Below are 23,747 nucleotides of genomic sequence, written 5' to 3'. Positions count from 1 at the left end.
CCCCTCCTCGCTCTCTCTCTTGCTCGCTCTCTCTATTTCTCAATGCTCCAATGAGGAGGCTCCTCTCAAATCACAGGCCACCCAACCTCTCTCCCGCTCCTACAGTCTCTCTCTCTCTCTCTCTCGCTCACTCTCACACCTACCTCCACTATACCATCTGGAGATGGATACTGATAAAGAGTGAGAGGGAACCATGAGGAGAGACAGGAGGGATGGGGTAATATGGGATTGAAGGGATTTGAGAGCTTGGCTATGACAAGGCTTGGATTAATTTGCCAGCCAAATGCATTTGAGATTAGTGGACCATTAAAAGAGCATTGACATCCACATGAAGGCACACACACGAGCAGGCTGGCTGCTGTGATGAAATGATAGCCTTACTAATTCTGACCTCTATCTCTCTCGTTCCCTCCCCTTTTAGTTGCTTTTGTCTCCCAACTCTTTCTTTTAATCTTGTTTTGACACGAGCAAATAGGCTGTGATGAAAACCATATGAGTGCAATCACATAAACACAATGAAATATTTTAATTGTTAATCCGAGTACATACAGTCCTTTCTTTTTTTTTTTTTGGTCGACACTGATGTGTTGGCTTGTTGAAATGCCCTCAAAAATGCCAAGTTTTGTCACATACAACTCAAATATATCTTCATCAGTCCTGCACTCTCAACTCACTTAATCATAGTTACAGTTAATCATGAGTACTTTGGTTACTTGCCAGATTTTGATGGAAAGAACGCCAAAGACAAATGCCCCTCATCTGTCTTCCATACTGCATCCCGGTGGAAGTGCGGTTTGTTGTCACATCACATCTCATCTTCCAACTTGATCTGTTCAAAAACCAGAATGATTCCCGTTTCCGTAGCAACCCTTTACTATTGTAGTAAATAAGATCAGTTAACACGCAATCAATCAGATCCACTTGTGCAGTTTGCTTACTAGTGTCCACATACAGGGATGACACTCACTTAAAGAGACGCTTGAATCGTGGTTGATGTAAAATCGGGTCAATAAATGGTTTGCTGTTGAGATGAATAAAGACTAAAGCATGCTGAGAGAGAGCACATGCTCATCCTTGGGGAACTGGATTAAGATGCGTGATAGATGAACATTACCCAGTTACAATAGTGTCCATAGTTTATGTTTATCTAATATATTAAATGCACTGAAGCGTCTCGGATTTAAACTCGGCAATCGAAGCAATATTTTAGCATAGAAAATATGAGGTTGACTTCTTAATTTTTTTTTCTAAGAATATAAATAGAGTGCAGTGCAGGCAGCACAGTGTACTAGTGATTACAACACTTGCCTCACAGTTTCAGATTTCAAATTTTTCTTTCAGTGTTTGCATGGGTTTTCTTCTCCTCTCGCAAATGGGTGAAATTGGACTAAATTCAAGGTTACCTTCATTTCAACTTCAAGGAAACTGTCAGCCCAGGCTGATTTAACAATACAAATTCATTCATTTTTTATCGTATTTCATTGTGCTCGTCAATTTGTTCGTGTGTGAGCTGGAGCCTGTCCCAGCTGCCCTGTGGGCGAAGGCGGAGTACACCAGCAGGGTACGCATAAACCACCATTCATAATCACCTCTGGACGATTTAGCCTTCAATGAACCTGTAGAAAATCCACGCTGCAAACTTTGCTTTAGGAATGCTGCATTCAATGTGCAAATCACGCACGCCCACAACAGCCAGTGTCACAGGTGACACATCAATTTGACAAGGTTGTTTCAAAATAATAGCAGTTACCATGGACACACTGCTGATTTACACCAACCAAGGATGTCAGGGAATACAATTTACCCTGAATGACAAGGGAATTCGTCAAGTATGTTTTGCGAGTGAAATGATTTCAGCAAGAAAGTGTGACTGAACGGTGGCCAGTCTGAGGTTTACCACACTCCTTGCCTCAAGTCAACTGAAGCTTCACCGTGAAGACAAGCAGTAGAAAATGGATGGATGATTTCAACAAGCCCTTGCAACGAAGATTCGATACATACTGTTTTCCTTTTCATTCTACGAGAGAGAGACCGAGACAGAGACAGAGACAGAGACAGAGACAAAGACCGAGAGAGAGAGAGAGAGAGAGAGAGAGAGAGAGAGAGAGAGAGAGAGAGAGAGAGAGAGAGAGAGAGAGAGAGAGAGAGAGAGAGAGAGAGAGAGTTTTTGCAAAAGAATGAAAGTTGACGTATTGAATGTAGCCAATTAGGCCAAGTCTTTGAACAAGCTGCAAAGAAATGCAAATCCAAAGCTGTTTAAAACAAGATTGTGTCTGAGCGTGCAACGTGCCAAGAGTAGGGGAAGAAAAGTTCACGACCTGTGTCATAACTTAACCCCATAGATTCTAAAACTATATTTTCGTCGTATTTACTTGGCGCTGGCCACTCAGTTTCAATATTGTTTGTCATCATGTGGTTATTGATGACCTGGAGCTAATCTGCCTGACAATGTTGCCTGTGTGGAGACATTTAAAAAATATTGATGGAACTCGTGTGGGCTTTGGGGCTTTCTGAATCCTTCGTGTCCCCTCCAACACATTATAGGGATCACGCTGCCCTCTTGTGTTAGTTTCGAGGCAAAAAGAATCATAGGAAGTATTTATGTAACGTTTGATATTTGGACGTGCGTCATGAGATAAAATTTTCCCGGGGTTGAAGTTGTTACTTTACAGAAGAATTCTTGGAAAGATTGAAAGCTCTGTCTTTGACTCCACGCACACCCATGCGCGCGCGCGCACGCAACTAGCGCGCGTTCTCCCAGAGGTGCCTCGCGGTCAGATCTACCCTGTGATGCTCATTCCTGTGCGCTCTAGTGAGTTGGTGCTGCAGATAAGCCGCATCCCGTGCCTGGTATGCGGCAGCATGTGACCACTTGAAGGTCTCGAGTTCTGCGCAAACTTCTAGCTTGTGCCAGATCATAGTGGCCCATGTGAGCCCAGAGGGAGGAGGGGGGATCAAGTGCAAAAGTGGAGAAAGCAGGTCTATTGCCGTATTGTGGAAGTGAGCGTCACGCTGAATCACGTGGTACAGATAATGAAGACAGTCACGGAGACTTTTTTGTACGGGACATTCATTTGTTGTTCAAATTTATTTAATGGTGCCAGGATGGATTTAGCAATCAAAGTTTGGAAGCTGATAAAGATTCCATATTATGTAATTTGTAAATTTTTCCACTCAGCTGTTGCCACTGAAAATAAATTGAAATTTGTGAATGACCAAAAATGTTCTTTACAATAATATGTTGTATGTGTCCCCACAAATCTAAACGTGGCATTTTTATTAATATTGCATTTGACGAATATCAGTTAAGCAGGAAAATTCAACCGTTTTCATCCATTTCAGGGTGTGGCTATTTTCTTACTTGCTGTTGACTGAAAAAAACATCGTTGCCAGGTCTCAGAACTCAACTAGTCACGGCTCAACTTTAAAAAATTAATGAGACGTATCAGTATCGGGGCCATTCCGTCCTTATTTGAGATTATTGACCACTGAGGAGGCTGCCGATACCAGCCACCAATACTCAAGGCAAATTTCCAACATAGAGTAAGTAAGTCAACATAATGCTCATATAGTCACAAACATGCTGACCACCGCACCTTCCTCCTGATTCATATTAAGGACAATTTTATCAATACTAAAAATTTCCTGACCTCAGTTGCAAGAAACTTCCCTTTTTCCATAATTTTAGCCACACATTGCCATTGTGAGTAAATGGACTCATGAGAAATGGTGGTACGCACAGCCTGTCACACACTTGTGCCTGAGGTATGATGGAGGAGAGGTCAGCTAGTCTTAAGACAGAATGAAAGAATCTGGAATATTATCCTAAGCATGTGATGTTGAGTGAGGGCACACACAAAGTTGCGTGTGCGCAAGTGAGCGTGCGTGAGATCACACATTCTGTCTGAGGACGGCCCCCCAAATGAGCTAAATGAGAGCGGAGAGACCAGTAGATTGCTGGCAGGGTGAAGAAAGTGGGGTGGAAGGAGGTTGGACGTTCAGAGGGGAACATTGGCGGGGCAACTCCTCAAACAGCAAAATAAGGTAGTTTGTTTAAATTGACGGATTTCTTTCTACTTATTGCTGCAGGTGAGAATTAGTTTGTGTTCTTTTCAACAGGTCTTCCAGTGACCACTATTAACTGCCAATATTTGATCATGAGGAGCTTTTTTCCAGCCGTGCTTGTTTTGCATCTTCTCGGGAGCTGCTTTTGCCAATTCCCTCGCCCCTGCGCCAACGCAGAGGGCCTACGGACCAAAGAGTGCTGCCCAGTGTGGGAGGGAGACGGCTCGGCGTGTGGTGCCCTGTCAGGCCGCGGTTTCTGCACAGAGGTGGTAGTGTCAGACGAACCCCACGGTCCGCAGTACCCTCACAGCGGGATTGACGACAGGGAGCGCTGGCCTTTGGCCTTCTACAACCGAACCTGTCGCTGTGCCGGAAACTACGGTGGGTTTGACTGTGGGGAGTGCAGGTTTGGCTACTGGGGAGCAAATTGTGCAGAGTACAGGGAATCGGTGCGGCGAAACATCCTGACGCTGTCTGCTGCTGACCAGCAAAAGTTCATCTCCTACCTCAACCTGGCTAAGAACACCATCAGCCCTGACTATGTCATCGCCACGGCAACCAGAGCAGAGATGGGCGAAAACGGCGAGAATCCTATGTTTGCTGACATCAACTCCTACGATTTGTTCGTCTGGATGCACTACTACGTGTCACGGGACGCCTTCCTGGGGGGGCCGGGGAACGTATGGACGGACATCGACTTCGCCCATGAATCCGCAGCCTTTCTGCCGTGGCATCGAGTCTACCTGCTTCACTGGGAGAACGAGATTAGGAAGTTAACAGGAGATTTTAATTTCACTATCCCATACTGGGACTGGAGAGATGTCCAAACCTGTGAGGTGTGCACAGATAGTTTGATGGGAGGCCGCAGCCCCTTCAATCCCAACCTCATCAGCCCTGCGTCGGTCTTCTCATCATGGAAGGCAAGAATATTTTCATTAACTTCTCCTTAAAGTGAAAATCCCAACTCTGGCTCAAAATAGAGCATGTTTTTTTCTTGAGCCAGAAAATGCAAATTTTCCAATTATTTAACTATTTAAAATAGCATAAGGGATCCTTTTTTAGCACAATTTGCCCAAAATATTTGAATTCAAGATGCTATTTTGAGGTCCTCAAATGACTAAAATACATCATCTATTGGTATAAATTTGAGTTAAACATACAGTATACATTACATGCATACAACTACATGATACGCAGGTTTTTGTTTGATTTGGTCTTTATGAAACAATCTAAATGCCACATGATAATATTTTTTTATTGGACACCAATCTGGCACCATCTAGTGGCATCTTGGTGCCAAGGAACTGAGACCAGCGTTGTATGTTGGGGTGGAGCCTTTACGTGTAGGAGAATAGAAGTAGTCGTTAGAAGCAATTTGTCGCTGTATTTGCATTTTTTTCATATGTTTCAATCTACGTGCAGTTTTAACTAAAGTCCTCTCTATCAATGGTTGTCAAACTTTTTACACGAAGTACCCCCTAAAAATAAACACTTTGCTCTCCAAGCACCACCAAAATTAAAATATAGTGATTCTTTTGAGTACCACAAGAGAGAGCCAGTGTACCAGTAGTGGTACTAACACCAGTGCTGAACAATAATAAATATGCATTGTAAAGGTAAAGAGGTAAAGTCCCAATGATTGTCACACACATCTGGGTGTGGTGAAATTCGTCATGATTGCATCAACAATGCTGAACAATTAAATGTTCACCTTTCCCGAGACTTCTGTCCTTCATCATTGGTTGCGTTGAACAAAAACTCATGTTTATATAATTTTTACTTTTGTGTATCGGTCTGCTTACATGTAGGTGATCTGCACTCAGCCTGAGGAATATAACAGACGTGAGGCATTGTGCAACGCTACCGAGGAAGGTCCGCTTCTGCGTAACCCCGGCAACCACGATACCAACCGAGTACAGAGACTCCCAACATCGGCTGATGTCGACTCCGCCGTGGGCCTCCGAGAGTACGAGACCGGATCCATGGACCGGTTCGCCAACATGAGCTTCAGGAACGTTCTTGAGGGTAAGAACATTAGACACACACCCAAATGCACGCTAATACGTTTGTATTACTTACTCTACTCACATGCCTAACAGATGAATGGGAAGATAATCCTTGGGCTAATCTCTTTAATCTAGAGGTGGATTGTTGGCCCGTTTGCAAACTCACACGGGGATAGATTTTCATCATTGGAGAATGTCCATATCCAGCCGATTCCTACGGCAATTATATTGAGTGGGGTCACGAAAGGCAGTCAATCAGAAGTCATCCATCCATCCATCCATCCATCCATCCATCCATCCATCCATCCATCCATCCATCCATCCATCCATCCATCCATCCATCCATCCATCCATCCATCGACTAAATCATCTGCTCTGACAGCCACTCACGCAACAAGGATAAAGGGCAGCAGGCAGTGATACCACACATTATATTATAGTATGCTTCATTTCATTTCCCTTTAAAGTAATGTTCCAAGTACAGTACTGCAATAGTTACTAATTATGGAGTACCATTGCTGTAGTTTCTGATTACTAGATATCGAAAATAAATGTACAGGCCTGCAGTTACTATTAATGTCAATGGAGGGCACTGTTCAGCTTAAGGTCCTTCATTTCAAAGCTGCTAAATCTTCGTCTATAATTTACCAAATTTGACGTAACATGACTCTGATTTTAGAGAACGACTAAGTGTTCTCACTCCCACTTGCTCCTTCAGGTTTCGCTAGTCCAGCCACAGGCATGGCGGTTCAAGGTCAAAGCACCATGCACAATGCCTTGCATGTCTTCATGAATGGCTCCATGTCCTCTGTGCAAGGTTCCGCCAATGACCCCATATTCCTCCTGCACCATGCTTTCATAGACAGGTATAGTAAATCACAAACACGTTATTGCGGTGCGCTCACCTCACCATGACCCACTGCAATGATCTTCTTTTGAGCAGCATCTTTGAGCGCTGGCTCCGAACCCACCAGCCATCACGGACCTTCTATCCATTTGCCAATGCTCCCATTGGCCATAATGATGGCTACTACATGGTTCCTTTCCTGCCGCTTTATAGAAATGGAGACAATTTTCTGTCCACCAAGTCAATGGGATATGAATACGCCTATCTGTTGGATCCAGGTCAGTGCAGAACATCACAAGTGTGAGACTTAAAACTTCACAGCCTTGCATATCTGAGCTAGTGTCATCTTGTCTGCCTCCACTTCAGGCCAGCGGTTTGTTCAAGAAATCTTGACACCTTACCTGCAGCAGGCCCAGGAGATCTGGCAGTGGCTTCTGGGAGCCGGTATCATTGGGGCTTTCATCACGGCAATTATTGCGGTTGCGGCTGTCCTAGCGAGAAGGAAGTGGAGAAGAAACCAGAGGAGGAAGAGGGCATCTATTTTTGGAGAGCGACAGCCGCTTCTTCAGAGCAGCTCAGAGGATGGTTCTGCTTCCTACCAGACTACTCTGTAACATACTGGCTGGCCGCACACACATACCAGTTTAGGTAACAACAACATGACAGGTTGCCCGGATTCTTTAATTACCGGGCATATTTGATGACAAGGCAGTGCATCCAAATCACACATTGCTTCTCATAAAAAAAAAGTCTCGATTTTTACTATTTTGTGCACACCAAACCAAAGATATAGTCCATGAAGTGAAATGTCCGTTAATGTCCTGTATGTAGGACAAAAAAAAAAATCGTACTCATAATCTTAAATGCTGTAATTTGGTGATTTGGGTGCACCAACAGTCCTGAAAATTGTAAACAGCAAGCTGACATTCAGACAAGAAGATATCGATCATGTTTCAAACATTTAGCAGGATGAACTGAGGATGTGTGTGCACATATGCATCTGTCAATAGACCTTCATAAAAGCCTATGTTGCAATAATAATAATACCTGTGACCCCCGTGGGGAAAACCGCTACAGATAATGGATGGAAGGATAATAATAATAATAATAAGATTCACACGATTAAGTTCGATGAAAGAGCTCACCTTGAAAGGTTTTTGCTGATACTCATATTTAGGCTTTAATCACATATTCAGGCTTTAAACATGATTAAATGTAGCATTGTAATGTATCATTATGAATATTATGATGAACCAATCCAAAGTGAAGGTCATATTAAAAGAAAGTGCAGTAATATGCTCTATACTCCTCCACTCATCTCAGCAGAGTATTCTGATGAAAATTAAATTGGTGGAACAAAAATAAAGCAGATAAATCCACGTGACCAAACTGAGAAAACAGACACATTTTAGCTGACTGCAGGGGGCGGTGCTGCATAAAATCAGCCTCCTTGGATAACTGAAACTGTGTGGATTTGCCTCCTTAATTCTTATAGTACCCACCCAATTTGAATCAACAGCAATGTTTGGAATAGTGGGGGCCCCTACACACACATAATAAAAAATATTTGTACTAAAGGTATTTTTAAATGCCCAATTGTACACAAGTGAATACACTGACCGAAGCACTGGTGCTAAAGGATCGTAATGCACGTGATCTTTCACAAGCTCATAAAATGTATGTGAGTTGCTGCATTAAAATCAGATCTGATCCAAATATTCTCTGTTGTCCTTCTATTTGAAAATAATTGAAACTCCGCACACAGCAATTTAGATTCTTCAGTTGACTTTGTATATTTTTAGAATGTCAGAGGAATTCATGAAAACGCACGCATGGAGAGAACATCCAAACACCTGAGCTGAGATTCGCCCCTCAAAATTAAAATACGATAAAACAAAATAAATAATGTAAATGAAGACAAGAAGTACTGTAATTATAACTACCGGTTTGTGATGTGCATAATTTTTTCGTACAATTTATAAAACTCCTTCTTTCATTGTCATAAGAAATATTTTCCCCACTTGTGCATCTACAGTGGTGCCTTGAAATATGAATTTGAGGGACATCGCTTGTAACTGAAAACACTCGTATGTCACATCATCTTTACCCATTGAAATGAATGGTAATGCCGTTAATCCAGTCCAGCCTCCCATGATTTAATGCTTCAATTCAAATTCATGCTGCTGATCCTTCTGACGTGAGAGTAGAGTCATACAAACAATGAACTTGGCTCATAATCACATTGTCACTTTTCTAAGCGCTGCAACGATATTAAACTTTTTTTGCAGAGGACTCAATTTCCATCCTTTAAGTGTTTCAAAATCTGCACCTCTCTATATTAATTAAATTAAACTAAGGTCTTTCTTTGGACAGTTTTTGGTTGTTTTAAAGACACGTGTATTTATCTCTATATTTAGTTAACAGTAAACTTGAACTGGGAAAAGCAATTAGCATCCTGAAGCCTCTTTTTTGAAGAATTCTTCACTATTTGAGAAAGAGCTACTTATTGTAAAGTGAGTTGAATTGAGTTCACAGTCACCATGTATCTGTAACATGCGGCAACTTTGTGCTCGCAGGTCATCGCAAAGAAATTAGACGAATGGCGGCTTGGCTCTTAAAAAAACTCGTAAAGTCAGATTACTCTTATCTCAAGGGACCACTGTGTAAAAAAAAAAAAAAATAATAATAATAATAAAACATGTTTTTGTGGCCAGTCGATCCCTCCATAATACAAATAAAGCGCTAAATCCATTAGCAGCTTCCAAAAGTAGAAAATCGTTTTAGGCTGAGACCCTCTCACCAGGGATAAAAAGTAGAGTAAAGGGCCAAGGTTCAAGTCCCCTTTTTGGCAGTCTCTTTTAGAGTGGCTATATTACATGTAGCCTATAAAATTCCCAATGCTGAGTGACTGAATCCACTGTAGCTACTGCTTGCCTTGCTGAAGCCCAATCAGCTGAAGGACTCCTTGTTAAATTCAAAAGTAGTTCCAGGAAATTGAGCCGAGTTACACAGTCTGTGAAGAGTCCTGGAGATGCCTTTGGGTCCACAACAGAACACCCCCACTCGCTTACTGTAAAGTCACACAAAAAAAAAAAAAAAAATGGACAAATGTTTTAACCTAGCTGAAAATAATCATTCTTCATACTCACTGCTTATTGGTCCGTCCAATGTCATGTAACAGTAACTTCCACTTGGGTCGGCCCACCAGCAGCCGTGATGCAAGTGGACGGTATTTCTCCTCACTTAAGCACTTGAGAGGCAAAAACAATATGAATAGAAAGAAGTGAGTTTACCCTTCATTTGAGCAAAGCACACACTGCATAATATTGTCCTCATACCGCCATAGGAACGGAACCCGAGAATCCCGGTCCTTACAGGCCAGAAAGATAGTGTGGCTGTGTTTTGTGTTTACCTGTGGATCACATACCTGCAAGTTGTCGGACTGACTGACGTACAGCTTCAAGTTAAAGTAGTCGGGTCTGTTTTCGTGCCATAACTAAATGACAAAAAAGAAAGTACATTTTCATGTTAATCTGGCAAATGGCTTTAATTCTTTTACTATGTTAACTACCAACCACATGGTGGCAGCACTACCATTTCTTTCAATGCAGTACATACGTACTTGCGTGAGGTATACTCAAATGGTAATTAGTAGGGGTGTAAATTGCGGGTTTTGTCACGATACGATATCATATCGATACAAAGGACCACGATACGATATCATATCGATACAAAGGACCACGATACGATTATTGCCGATATCTTAAAGCCTGCTGTGATTCATTCACGATACATCACGATATAGTGCTCCACGATCGATATTTTTTTTTTTTTTTAAATAAAAAATATAGAACAATATCCTGATTATAACAATTCATACGCAAAATCAACAAGGTACTGCAAACTCTTTATTTAGGAAATTACAAGAGTATTGTAGTATACAAAGTGCTTATTTTAACACTGAACTTTATCGAATTCCTATATTTTTTCTCATATAAGTAAAGAACAATGAATATTCTTTCTTTTTTTGTAATACCATTAACTTTAAAGTGCATTACTGAACTATTTATTTACAATAATTTTAATTGTCCGTTGAGCCATCTTTTTTTCTTTGGAATCCAAAGTGCTTCCAAACGAATGACTTGAAGCCCAAAGGGGAGCGAATTTCCTCGTCTTCTTGGACACTAGCCAGAGCACCAGCCCAGGAGCCGCGTAGTTGTCGGCTCCCCTTTCACGTGCCTGCTCTGCTCACAACACAGCACGCCGCGTACTGCTCCCGGAAAGAGGAAGCAAGCAACAATGAACTGGATTTCAAAATAAAGTCGCGTCTAATGTCCGAGGTCAAACACGGCGATATAAATCGATGTTTACGTTTAGCATCGATGCCAATAAATCGTAGAGCATTATATCGATTAATCGATGTGTATCGATGAATCGTTACACCCCTAGTAATTAGTGCCTTATGCATTGATGAAGAAGGTAGCGAGCCTTTAAAACCTGGGAAACTTTCAGTGACATTTTAGACAGCTTGGGACAAGTGGCTAATCTGTCACTATTGGAACGGGCTGTCTTGAAGTCATTTGAAATAACATACAATCATTTTAATGCAAATAGTGGACCAAACATGTTTATAACAAAGTGAGTGATCCAACCTTGTGATGTAGGGCACACAGTAGCTCAGCGAACCAGTAAAAGGACTGGAGCTCCCTGCAGACCCACACAAAGTATAACCTCTTCAACCTGAGCCCCGTCCAGCCGTCACTGGGGCCACAATGAGGAGGAGGGACAGGCAGAACCATTCTAATGACAGCTGAAACCAATTTCCACCAGTCATGTGACGTACAGTGGGAAGCACTCACAGCAGAGCGTGCAGGACGCAGGCGAACGGCGTGACCCCTATTCCGCCCGCTACACAAAGGCTGACGTCGTAGTTGAACACTTCCTCTGAAGGACTTCCAAACGGACCATCCACATAAAGCCTGAACATACACACGGACACAACATAGATGCACAGCACAAATTAAAGCACACACAGACACAATTAATTGGACTTCCTATTTAGGGTTAAATACACATGCTCAGATAAACATCCTGCATCTGAAATCCCGTGTGTGTTTGTCTGTGTGTAAGCGGGTGCGTGTGTGTGGCAATGGATTTAGGGCAATGAATAAAATTGTCGTAAAAAAAACACCAATGGCTACTGTATCAGAACTGTTCAACTGTACTGTCACAAGACTCTCATTCCCTTTCTATGTCCACCTCTCACACACTCAGAATAGGAAGAGCACAGTGTCAGAGGGTCAGGACCTCTCACTCCACTGTGGTTTTAAGCTTGCATGAGAATTCATCAGCCCAATCGGGTGGGGTGGAGGGGGGGTCTCGCAATCTCAATCTCTCTCCATGTCTTTCACATGCACACATACTTGGGGTATGTTCTTTGATGCACCACAGGGAGGATGTCCATGTCCCTCCTAATGCTCCTAATGTCAGGAAGTAACAGCTGTGTGAAGCGTTCTGAGAATGAAAGGAAAATAGTTATTTTGGCCCCCAAATAAACAGCAAGATATTATTGAAATGGAACACAACACATACAAAAACAAAGCTGTAATATTCGATTGAAGAAGCATTATGTTTTTTTTGTTTTTTTTACGTATCTTTACATTTCTAGTGTTATCATGCGTTACTGTCACGCGTCATCGTTGCCGATTCAATAGCCAAGGCAAACAAACTGACTTCCCCTCTTGTATTCTCAAAGAGAGTGTGTGTGGAAAAAAAACAAGTTTGCATTTGTCACAGTCTCCTAAAGAAAACAGCCTCCCCCTGCTTGGATCTTGCCTCTTATGTACTGAATGTAAAAAGAACACATTCATCTACTTCAGACAATTAGCAGCCATAATACACACACATGCACACAAATATCATTTTTTTTAATGGAGATATTGTAGATTCTTCACATAAAAAAAAAAGAAGCCATCTTCTCAAAAATGTGCACGTGTGTGAGCATATACTCACCAGTCCAGTCTCCCACGACCCGGAGATGGACAGCAAACGTTTCCTTGTTCTCTGTGGGACACTGCAAAAGTTACACAGCAGACAGTGAATCACAAAGCAAAAAACCACACACACACACACACACACAAACACACACACACACACACACACAGTGTAGACGGAGACGACTCCGTTGCTGGAGAGTACTATAAAAGACAAATTAAAAACATGTGCGATATCTTTCCAAAGCAACATGTTTTTCCATTAATTCTGCAGAATTTTACACACACACACACATGCACACACGCACACGCACGAACACACACACAATCCTCCTGCTGGCAGATGCTGGCCTCAGGGGTCAGTCTGCTCTCTGTCAGAGTGATTCTATACCGGTCATGCACAGTGTGTGTGTGTGTGGGGCGGGGGGCGGGTGCATGTGTGTGTTCCCAGGAAAATGATGTGTGGCTCAATCACAAGTCGCTGCTGTCAATCAAGTGAGTTCAAGTAGCAGAGGGGGCAAAGAAGTACATGTTTTTCAAAATAAGACACTAATGACGACATAACTGAGAACATGGGTATGCACTTGTGTGTTTTGAGTGTTAAATGTGTGGATTGTGCCAGACGGAACTGAAGTTGCGTGCGCTCTCACCACCGTTAGCGTGAAGGGATGGTTCTCAAATGACGAGACGTTGGGACAGTTGAGAACGATATACTGTGAGGGAATGGAAGCAGGTTAAATTGAGGGACAAAAAAAAAAAAGTTGCCATTATATGAATACAAGATAATTAATCTGGGATGTAACCAAACATACAACTTACCTGCCCTGGACGAGCTTTAAAGTTCTTCTTAAGCATTCGTAACTCAATGACATCACAGGGATGCCTGATGACTGTCACTATGGTAACCGGATCACTACTTCGAATATAGCGGTACAGGCGCTCCGCACAGTAGAGACACAGAGGACCTGACACCCACAGCCATGTCTATTTGCACACACACACACACACACACACACACACACACACACACACACACGCACACACAACACACACACCACACACACCCACACACACACCACACACACACCACACACACACACACACACGTTAATTAACCATAAAGCCTTTCATCATCTCATCTGTAACTGAAAATGGATGGACTTGTGTTACTGAGGTTTAATCTAGATACTATGTATCTTTGTATTTTATTAGAAAAACACTTCAAAAGGCAAAAAGGCTAAGGAACTTTTTTTTTTTTACATTCCGCCATTCCCACACGCATTCCTACACCAATGAGAGGCTGCTGCCATGGCACTGCCATGTCCCCTGGAGCAATTCAGAGTTTAGTGTCTTGCTCAAGGACACTTTGACATGGTCCCCAGGGTTGAGGATTGAACCAACAACCTTAGAGTTGAGAGACAACCACTCACTCTACCACTGACCCATTACCATGTAACTTTAAAAAGGCCTATCGCTCTTGAAATGTGAAGATACAGTATTGTGTGACCACATACATTACGATTTTATGAGTTGTGTTGGTTGGAATTAGAATTGTAGATTGTTGTGACCAATCCAGCCGCTGTCTATATACACCCAGTCCCAATGGCAACATGGTTGGATGACATAGTATGTTTAAACAATGTGTGTGCTGTTACCTATTCTCTTTTGGCGTGTACCTGTTGCAACTTAATTGCTCACAGCTCCTCAAAAGCCTGAGGAGGGTTTCAGGGGGGGTTTATGGCGCTGCCTTGTAGCTTAACGACCATGTGCAAACACATAATCACACACAGGAGGAAGTACATTCACAAGCACAGACCTTGATGTGAAAAAAAGGACCTAAAAGCACCACACCTCTAATAAAAAGGACCCACTCCCTCAACACTTGCTGAACAAAATTCAATTCACACGCTCACTGTGACATAAATGCCCATGCGTACCACATGGTAGCATCACACACACTCGCACGTACACACACAAACACACACCTGTGGGCAGTGTGACTGGAAGTGAGCCTCTGCCTTGCATCGCATTTCCTCTTCCTCACGTTTATCCAGTTGCTCGGGGCTGCTGTGGTTGGCTCGTAAGCACCCGGGGGGATGGGCCTCGATGTTAGTCTGGTATTTTAGTGCTCCTCTTTTGAAGATGGAAATAATTGATGATCAATTCATGTCGGTTTCTACACTTTGAGTGTGAAAACAAAGATATGCAGGTCCTGGTTTGCAAGTCAGCAGCGCATGCACAAGTCAGCAGCACACGCTGCTGACTTGCATGTATGAAAAGCTAAGAATGGCAAACTTGGTAAAGATTGTAAGAATTATCTGATTTAATACCAATACGTACCCGACCATGTGCACCATGAGAATGATATAGAATATGATGAAGAGGTTGTGTGTATACCAGAAAATCTCATAGTTGTATATTCTGGAAAAAAAAAAAAAGGTCAACATATTAGTCGTGTATTTACAAGTAAATCTTTGAAATATGAGGGGTGTATTGAAAGATAGCTGTTTTTTCTGCGGGGAACAAAAGGGAGAATGAGGGACAAAGAAGCAAAAGGAGCAAAGACAACAAAAGAAGAAAGCGAGATGAGTTTGTTTCCCGAGTAGACTCCCAGCTCGGAGCCTGACTCAGCAAGACATCAGAGGACAATATTAGAGGGGTCATTACACACAACAACCCCCACGGCCCATAAACACCACACACAATGGACATTGCCAACTCTCCAGTCAACACTATGAAATTGACTTCTTTAGAAGAGTGGACCCTTGGTTGTTTATTAAAATGGTCTACAACACAGGTGTCAAACTCAAGGCCCGGGGGCCAGATACGGCCCGCCACATCATTTTATGTGGCCCGCGAAGACAAATTGTGCATCAAATTTGTGTGTCATTACTAGAATTGCAAATTGTCTTCACTTTTAATAATATATTTTTTTTTTTTAAATATTTGACCAGTTTTTACTTGTCTGATTTGAAAAGGAGTTATTTGTCAGTTTGTTTTGTAGCTTATACTGAGCTTATACCAGCTCAGTGGCCTAGTGGTAGAGTGTCCGCCCTGAGACTGGAAGGTTGTGGGTTCAAACCCCGGCCGGGTCATACCAAAGACTATAAAAATGGGACCCATTGCATCCCTGCTTGGCACTCAGCATTAAGGGTTGGAATTGGGGGGTTAGATCACCAACTGATTCCCGAGCGCGGCACCGCTGCTGCTCACTGCTCCCCTCTCCCCCAGGGGATGGATTAAAATCACACGGGGATGGGTTAAATGCAGAGGACAAATTTCACCACACCCAGGTGTGTGTGTGACGATCATTGGGACTTTAATCTTACTCTTTAATCTTATACTGTATATAATATGAGGTGCTCATACATTCATTTGGGTTGACAGTCAATGGCCCTCCGAAAGAAGCTATGACTACAATGCGGCCAGCGAAAAAAAGGAGTTTGACACCCCTGGTCTACAACAAGCACCCATTGTGTCTCACTCTAGGTCAGCATTTCAAAAATGTTTCTTTTTTTACTGGATTGAGCATTTTACATTTGTAATCATATTTCTATCAAGTACAAACACAAAATACACGAAAGACAAAGGATGTCTATATGCAGTATTCAAAAGGGTTGTGTGGCATCATCCCACAAATCGGTTCACCTCTCAAAACTCTTATCTCTATCCTTGAGGCGTCTGGAAATTCCTCTTAAGCTCTCTTCATTTTCTAAAGGCATAAAAGAGCAGACACGCAGAGCGAGTGACCCACTGTGACCTGAGTAATGACAGCACTATGAGTGAAACACTTAGTAGTGATTTGCTCTGTAACAGAACTCTGTTCTGTTTTGAACACGCAGCCACAGCGTGAGTCATGAGCGACAGCGCAACAGAGACAGAGTGGAGACAGACCAGCAAGCACAGACACAGTTAAGATTGGATTTGGAAAGTTTTAAGTGCAAAAACGGCTGTGATGATCACCTACCGTACGCAGTAGGAGGAGGACGTGAACATCAAGAAAAGGATGACGACCAACAGAACACCAGTGATTCCCGGAACTGAAAGTTAATCGGACAGCCAATCAGTGCCACTGCCAACGATCCCCGTTAATACACAATTAATATGTGCATGAATAAAACATTGTGTTGTCTTACCTGTGGTCAGAATGATTAGCGTTGGATCCTACGCAGACAGCAACAGTCAAAATATGAACTTGTCATTAAATTGTTCCTCATTTGCCAACAGTTCTTAACAACAACGATGAGAAATGATTGAATTCTACAATCACCAAAACAATACCACACTTAGAGTAAAACACAACGGTGGGAGTGGCTGGCTCAGTTGAACCTTAAGACATTAGACAAAGTAGGAAAAAAAGTCACGAACGTCTAGTGCAACATCTGAAATGTATTTAGGGTTAATCACAGCCATTTTAAATGGTGGCAGGTGTGTGCTGATGAGCGCTTGAATGTGACTCGTTTATTCTGAACACAGCTAGATCCCAGTTACAGATAACAGGCTGTGCATGCTTACGCAACCAAATTATTTTACTTGTTTATTTTTCATTTTGTGTGTGAAAAGATTGGAATAATAATAATTATTATTATTATGTTATTATTATCCATCCATCCATCTTCTATATCGATTGTCCCCACAGGTGTCGCGGGCGTGCTGGAGCCTATCCCAGCAGTCATCGGGCAGTAGTTGGTGGACACCCTGGACCGGTTGCCAGCCAATCGCAGGGCACACAGAGACGAACAACCATTCGCACTCATACTCACACCTAGGGGCAATTTGGAGTGCTCAATCAGCCTGCCAAGCATGATTTTGGGGAGGAAACCGGAGTGCCCGGAGAGAACCCACACCGACACGGGGAGAACATGCAAACTCCACACAGGAAGGGCCGGAGGTGGAATCGAACCAGCACCCTACTAACTGTGAAGATTCAAGATTCAAGAGTTTTTATTCGCCATGTTTGAGCGTGCCAAACAAGGAATTTGACTTCGATAAATCACAGCCTCTGTTCAACATTTAGGTGACTAACAACACTCAGGACATGTGAAAAATGGCAAATATTCTCAAACATCCCCTGATCTTAAACTCCCAAGAGGGCAAGGAAAAACTCAAAACTCCAACTAGGGGAAATGAGAAACCTTGAGAAGAGACCACAGATGGGAGGTTCCCTCTTCCAGAAGTGGACATGCTAACCAGTGCGCCTTGTTATTATTATTATTTATTTATTTATTTTATATTATTTTGTACAATTTGCAGGTCATGTTAATTGTGGGAAAAAAATTGAAATGATTCATGTTGGTCAGGCTATTTTTATATCACAAAATGTTCATTCTCACCTCTCCTTTGTAGCGAGCAAAATTAAGAGCTGGAAAGTCTTCTGAGTAGCTGCGACTGAAGTTGACAACGTTCACGAGATGAGCAGAGACGTGAACAACTAGAACAAGAAGATTATGCAATAATGTTTGAGAAAATACATATAAGCCAAACACATATACACACATCTGAAGGTCCGAATGAAATGAAAACACACACAAATTTCTTTGTCCATTCAGCAGAAAGTCAGCAGAATGTCTTCCTGACTCAATCCCAAACAGACACACACACTCCTTGACATCATAGGCTAGCCACGCAGGCATTTAACAGCTGATGGTGTTAGAGGGCGTAATCATGAGACACAAGGGTCCTTTTTCTCAAACACACATCCTCTCCCACACCCACGACCCCCCCCCCCCAACACTCTTTTCTTTCCTCAATGTGTGGCTCCTCACTCAAATTTCAACACCCCCCTTCCTTTCTTATTGTCTTTTGTCTCACAACTCTGGAATTTCTCTATTAGAACGCAAAAACGTTGCCTAGGGGAGATTGTGTGTTTGTAGGCGTGCATGTGTGTGTGTCATGAATGAAGTGCAAAAAAAGGTGACAGATAGAGATGATGTCATGCTGAATCGCAGATGTCTGTCCTTGCAGGTCCTTCTTTTGTGTCTATTGTTTCAAAATGATAGTCTTCCAAGAGACAAATTGTGGCTCCTTCACCTTGAGGAAAAAGCCTGCTCACAATGTCATGAGCATCTAACAGTTCCCGGCTGAAAAGAACATTTGCATGCTGGAACAACCTCCCTACTCATCCGACTTGGCTTGTACTACCGTTGCGTCCCTGGTTTTGCCAGAGGAAAGATTGAAAAGTGATTAAAAAAAAATAGAGTAAGGAAAACTAGTCAATGGTGTTTAGGTGAAAGCAACCAATAAAGCTACGAGGAGCTCTGGTGATGTCATGGAAGAAGACTCCCAAGAACACACAGACTGAAAAGTGAGAACACACGCCCCACCAGCTGGAGGGACAGACAGCTGGTACTGCAGGAATGCTGATCCGGCATGGATCCACTTATGTACTCACACACACAGAATAAGAGTTTTAATAGCTTTGCTTTTGTATTTTTTTTTTTACCAGAGAAGATGCAGATGGCAACTCCGCAGGCCACATGGAAGGTTTTGCTCTTGTCCAGTAGTCGTCGGGTCTTTCTGCTTGATACCTTGAAGAAAGCAAAATATTCCAAAATTTTGAAAGCGGACTATTATGAAAAGGGCGTGACATACAGTAAGACACTTCCTACCGTGTGTGTTCCTCGGACAAAGGTAAGAAGTGTGCGACACATGGGCAACAACACCAAGCTGCAGTTTAGGTTCAGCACGGATGCAGAGGCCCTGCTGATGCAAAGTCCAAGCTGGAGGAAAACACACACACACATTTTTTATACTGTATGCTTGTGGATCCATTGAAAAGTTTGTTACTCTTGCTTAGCCGTCTTCAACTTGACTTCAAGATCAAAGCTGAGCTGAAACCTATCACATCGCACTTTGGCGAGAGAGGTGCACCCTGGATAGGTTGCCCTAAAATATTGTACTTATTTGTGGAACGGTGGGTTAAAATGGAGTTCTTAGAGAACACACAAGCACAAGGAGAACATGCAAAGGGTTCACACAAAAACATCAAGGCCTAGTTTTGAACCCAGAATCTAGCGAGGCAAATATTCTTGAGGGGAAAAAAATACAAAACACCATTGTATAGCTGTCAGTTTTGTAGAGTGGCAACATGCCTGATACATGAAATTGAAGTTCTATAAGTGACATTATAGATGGCAATTTAAAAATCTGAATACACTGCTCGATAATAGCAATACTATAGTGAACATTTAAAACTCAGTAAGCGTGACCCTCTGCTAAGGCCTAACTTTTAGTGATTTACAATGTCAAAATAATTACCATGTGACAGATGAATAAAACAGCAAAGCTAGTGCTGCCTAAAGAATGTTTCACATTTGTGACTTGTGACTGATTTTTATTGCCGTCTTTGTATTTATTGCAACGATACATCCGATGCTGGTTGGCTGTGCTATGGCCTCATGGTGAGTTGTCAGACCTGGCCATTGCATAAGAAAGGCCTAGAAAATAGTTGATGGTGTTTTCTTTCAAGGGGAAGTCACAATGGCCCTGAAAGGTTGGTTGTCTGTCTCAAACTCTAGCACCACCGTGAATATTTGCTGGGTCAAATGGAACGTTTAGCACCAATCAGTGGCCGCACCACATGGATTGTGTGAAGTGGAGGATCGCCCGAGCAGGGTGAAAGCTGTGCTGTTTGCCTCAAGTGGCACGTGAGGGTTGTCATCTGTGTAATCTCATCCAGCCCCTGATCGGTAATTAGGGCTGTTTGATGCCAACCGTCGGCTGCGGTTTGGCATCCGTTTTGAGTCAGCCTGCACGTTTAATGCTATTCTCAGAGCACTGCTGGTGCCGTCTTTTCTAATTAGTGTCGCCGGACGACAAAACGATTGAAGTGGATCATGCAGGTAGGCAGATCTGAAAAATAAATTTTGCAATGAACAGCTTGGAAAGAAAGTGAAGATGATCCTGAGTTTATACTGCTGAGCTATCGTGCTTTTTTTTCATGCTTTTTAGACCTCTTGCAAAGGGAGAAAAACAGCTGATGGAAAAAATTCAAAGGAGATACGGTAAGGACTCACACCCACACACCCACACGCACACACACACACACTAACACACACAAACACACTGGATGCAGGTAAATCAGAAAAGTGATTAGGAAGTTATAACTCAACTTCTTTCAATGTTGTTAGGGCATTGAATCTCTGGTTTGTGCGCACGCGCGCGCACACACACGCACACACGCACGCACGCACGCACGCACGCACGCACACACACACACACACACACACACACACACACACACACACACACACACACCACACACACACACAGAAGCTTAAGCCCTCTGTCAAGGCATTCAGGCAAAGCCAGCAGCATGCCCACACTTGCCCCTCACTCCCCCATGCTTCCCACCGGTCAGGCTGCACATGAATAGTTCACACATGCAGCTTGCTTCCATATCTTACTTTTCCACCTTTAAAAAAAAATCCAACATGGATTTCCATTTGAATTTTAATTATTGTTTTTCTTTTCCCTCTTTCCGCTGACCTGACCTGATCTGACACTGTCACTGGTAATTTGGCGTATGCAACAAAAACATAGACAGACACACTGTCAGGAACTTGTGACAACAATTACAACAACGATCACATGGCCCTTGCAAGCATCAAATTCCTACCTCAGTTTGTATGTGTGTGTCCACTGTCCAAGGTAACTGGCCCTTTGGTTCGTGCTCACACGCAAACGCAAAGTGCATATAACACTCATGGACTCATTCGAGCTGCAAGCGTGACACGCAACAAACCACCACATATGATGCCCCAAAATGTGAATGGGATGGGTTGTGATGTAAAATATCATTAAATGTAAACAGTGTGTGGGCAGTGTTTCTTATATGAATATTCTAGGTTGTCTTAGAAACATGGATAATTGACAAGTGATGACTGAGGTAGCTGAGGTCAAGGGTGCGTGCAGGCTGCTTACCCCAAGCATCTTGTACAGGTAGTGATACTGCTGTCCACTGGAGTACATCAGGAAGGTTTTGACAAAGAGCCAGCTGTTAGCTCCCAACCACATCATCTACACGTACACAAATGCAATCCAATACTTAACTATAGTCACTACATTGAAAAAGTTGACAAAGCCGCCCCTACCAGGACCAAGTGTTTTCCTCCCTCGTTGGCGAGCCAGCTCCGCGCTGACACAACCATGATGTCTCCGACCTTCTCGTCAAAGTGCCTGTAACTGTGTGTATGTACGTATGTGTGTGCGTGCGTGTGTGGCTGAGAGCGCTCCAGCCAGCCAGCCAGCCAGCCAGCGAGCTCTTTCCCTCGACCTAAGTTGACGAGTATCTATGTACTACTTGAGCGTGAGAGAGGGAGACAGAAAACGCCGACCATCATTAGTGTCACTCCTTGATGGCCACAAGAGGGCGCCGTCCACCCGCTCAAGTCAATATACTACAAGTACTAGTGCAGTGGAGCTCAAATGGGGGTCAAATTGGGTACTTGTATTCCTGGGAGTATTTGATGAAACCCCGGGTGGTACACCCCGGGTGACGGATATTTAAAAAGTGCTTCAATCAATGCTTGATCACAGTAGTTGGCTCCAACAATGACCAACATCCTCAGTGAAGCACAAGACATTCAATAAGTGAGGGTACAATATTTACATCCAAATCAGGTGACCTGTGTACGAATTATTTTTTTATATATAAAAATCAAAAGATATTCAGGAATGTCAGTAAACAATTACCTAACAATATCAATAAGTTAAAAATAAAATACAGTATTAGCCCATCATCGTGGTGGCGGGTTGAAAGAGAGAGAGGGGGGGTCCCCTCAATAGCTATGCAGTATATAAACAACACATTGGGGAATGAGAGTTACTGCCCCGCATTCCTGCAAGCACACAGATCCCCCTCTCCCTTTCACGGTCCAGTCCATGACATAAAAGACCACCTCCACTGCCGCTACACAGCTGGGGTGACTCAAGCGTGTTATCCGGGTCTGAAAGAAACACAACTTCATTAATCGCATACATTACAGAGAAGTTGTGATTCATGTCTACTACTGTTGAATGGGCACCTTTTGTCAATTTAGATTCAAAGTTAACAGAGCTGTTTGGAATGATTGTGACTGCATACATTTGCAATTACTTTGGTGAGATCTTACACGAACGTCCTACCCCGGGGACTGATCCAACGGCCCCGCAAATGGCTGGTGAGCAAAAAAGTTAATGTCAAGCCTTGGTTGTGTGTAGAAACAAATCAATTTAATCTTTTTATGCTTATACTGACTTAAGTGTCTCTAACTTGTTGAAACGATCACGAACAATGCTGGCAAAGCCTATAGGAGAAAAAAAAAATCAAGTGTGGTGAATGGTCTTTGTTGCTTCGCTGGTCTCCAAAAACACTCGGTGGACGATGGCTGGCCCGGGGATGGAAGCACTCCAGTGACACACGGCTGATAGGAAAAGATTTTATTTAACCGATGTCAGAGTGATGTCTCTCCAAAAGTTCGAGTGGCCCCAAAAGCAAAGATGTTTCAGCCCTCAACACCAAAGATGTTCGCCCCAAAAAGCCCCTTGCGCTTCTCTATCTGTTCTCCCCCATCATTTGTACCTCGTAAGACAACAACTGCGGTTCGACTCTCACTCTACTGGTTACTTCCGATGCCCTTAAAAGGGCATAGACAAGGGTCTTCCTGGTCACGGACGAATGGCCCTTCCATTAGGGATGGGCGATACCAATGATTTTGGATTCGATCCGATACCAAGTATTTCCTGCCAAAAAATACCCGATATCGATACCGGAAGTGTAATTTCCCGCCAAAAAAACCAATTTAAATGCAGTTGCATGCTGCATCAATATTTTGTGCCTTACATGTGACTATTGAC

At 42.9% G+C, this 23,747-nt stretch overlaps 2 protein-coding genes across 2 annotated transcripts; one reads left to right on the top strand and one right to left on the bottom strand.

Annotated features, from left to right (window-relative positions):
• Positions 1-3,897: 3,897 nt before the first annotated feature.
• tyr (tyrosinase) lies at positions 3,898-9,210 on the top strand. Its single transcript, XM_037267915.1, has 6 exons — positions 3,898-4,044; positions 4,120-4,985; positions 5,874-6,090; positions 6,790-6,937; positions 7,015-7,196; positions 7,285-9,210. The coding sequence occupies exons 2-6, from the start codon at positions 4,158-4,160 to the stop codon at positions 7,530-7,532; spliced, it is 1,623 nt and encodes a 540-aa protein (XP_037123810.1). The 5' UTR covers positions 3,898-4,044; positions 4,120-4,157; the 3' UTR covers positions 7,533-9,210.
• Positions 9,211-9,691: 481 nt separating this feature from the next.
• Positions 9,692-22,234, bottom strand: LOC119132548 (NADPH oxidase 4). The gene is made up of 18 exons (XM_037267914.1): positions 22,004-22,234; positions 21,834-21,929; positions 19,520-19,630; positions 19,354-19,438; positions 18,245-18,342; positions 17,048-17,075; positions 16,879-16,951; positions 15,252-15,332; positions 14,897-15,044; positions 13,731-13,895; positions 13,562-13,624; positions 12,931-12,991; positions 12,342-12,432; positions 11,778-11,897; positions 11,571-11,679; positions 10,346-10,414; positions 10,068-10,168; positions 9,692-9,988 (listed from the first exon to the last, which is right to left on the bottom strand). The coding sequence occupies exons 1-18, from the start codon at positions 22,058-22,060 to the stop codon at positions 9,868-9,870; spliced, it is 1,677 nt and encodes a 558-aa protein (XP_037123809.1). The 5' UTR covers positions 22,061-22,234; the 3' UTR covers positions 9,692-9,867.
• Positions 22,235-23,747: the final 1,513 nt, after the last annotated feature.

This window comes from Syngnathus acus, chromosome 13 (genome assembly GCF_901709675.1).
Source record: "Syngnathus acus chromosome 13, fSynAcu1.2, whole genome shotgun sequence".
NCBI lineage: Eukaryota > Metazoa > Chordata > Actinopteri > Syngnathiformes > Syngnathidae > Syngnathus > Syngnathus acus.
The sequence above is the reverse complement of the archived record's forward strand: the minus strand, read 5'-3'. Positions and strand labels throughout refer to the sequence as shown.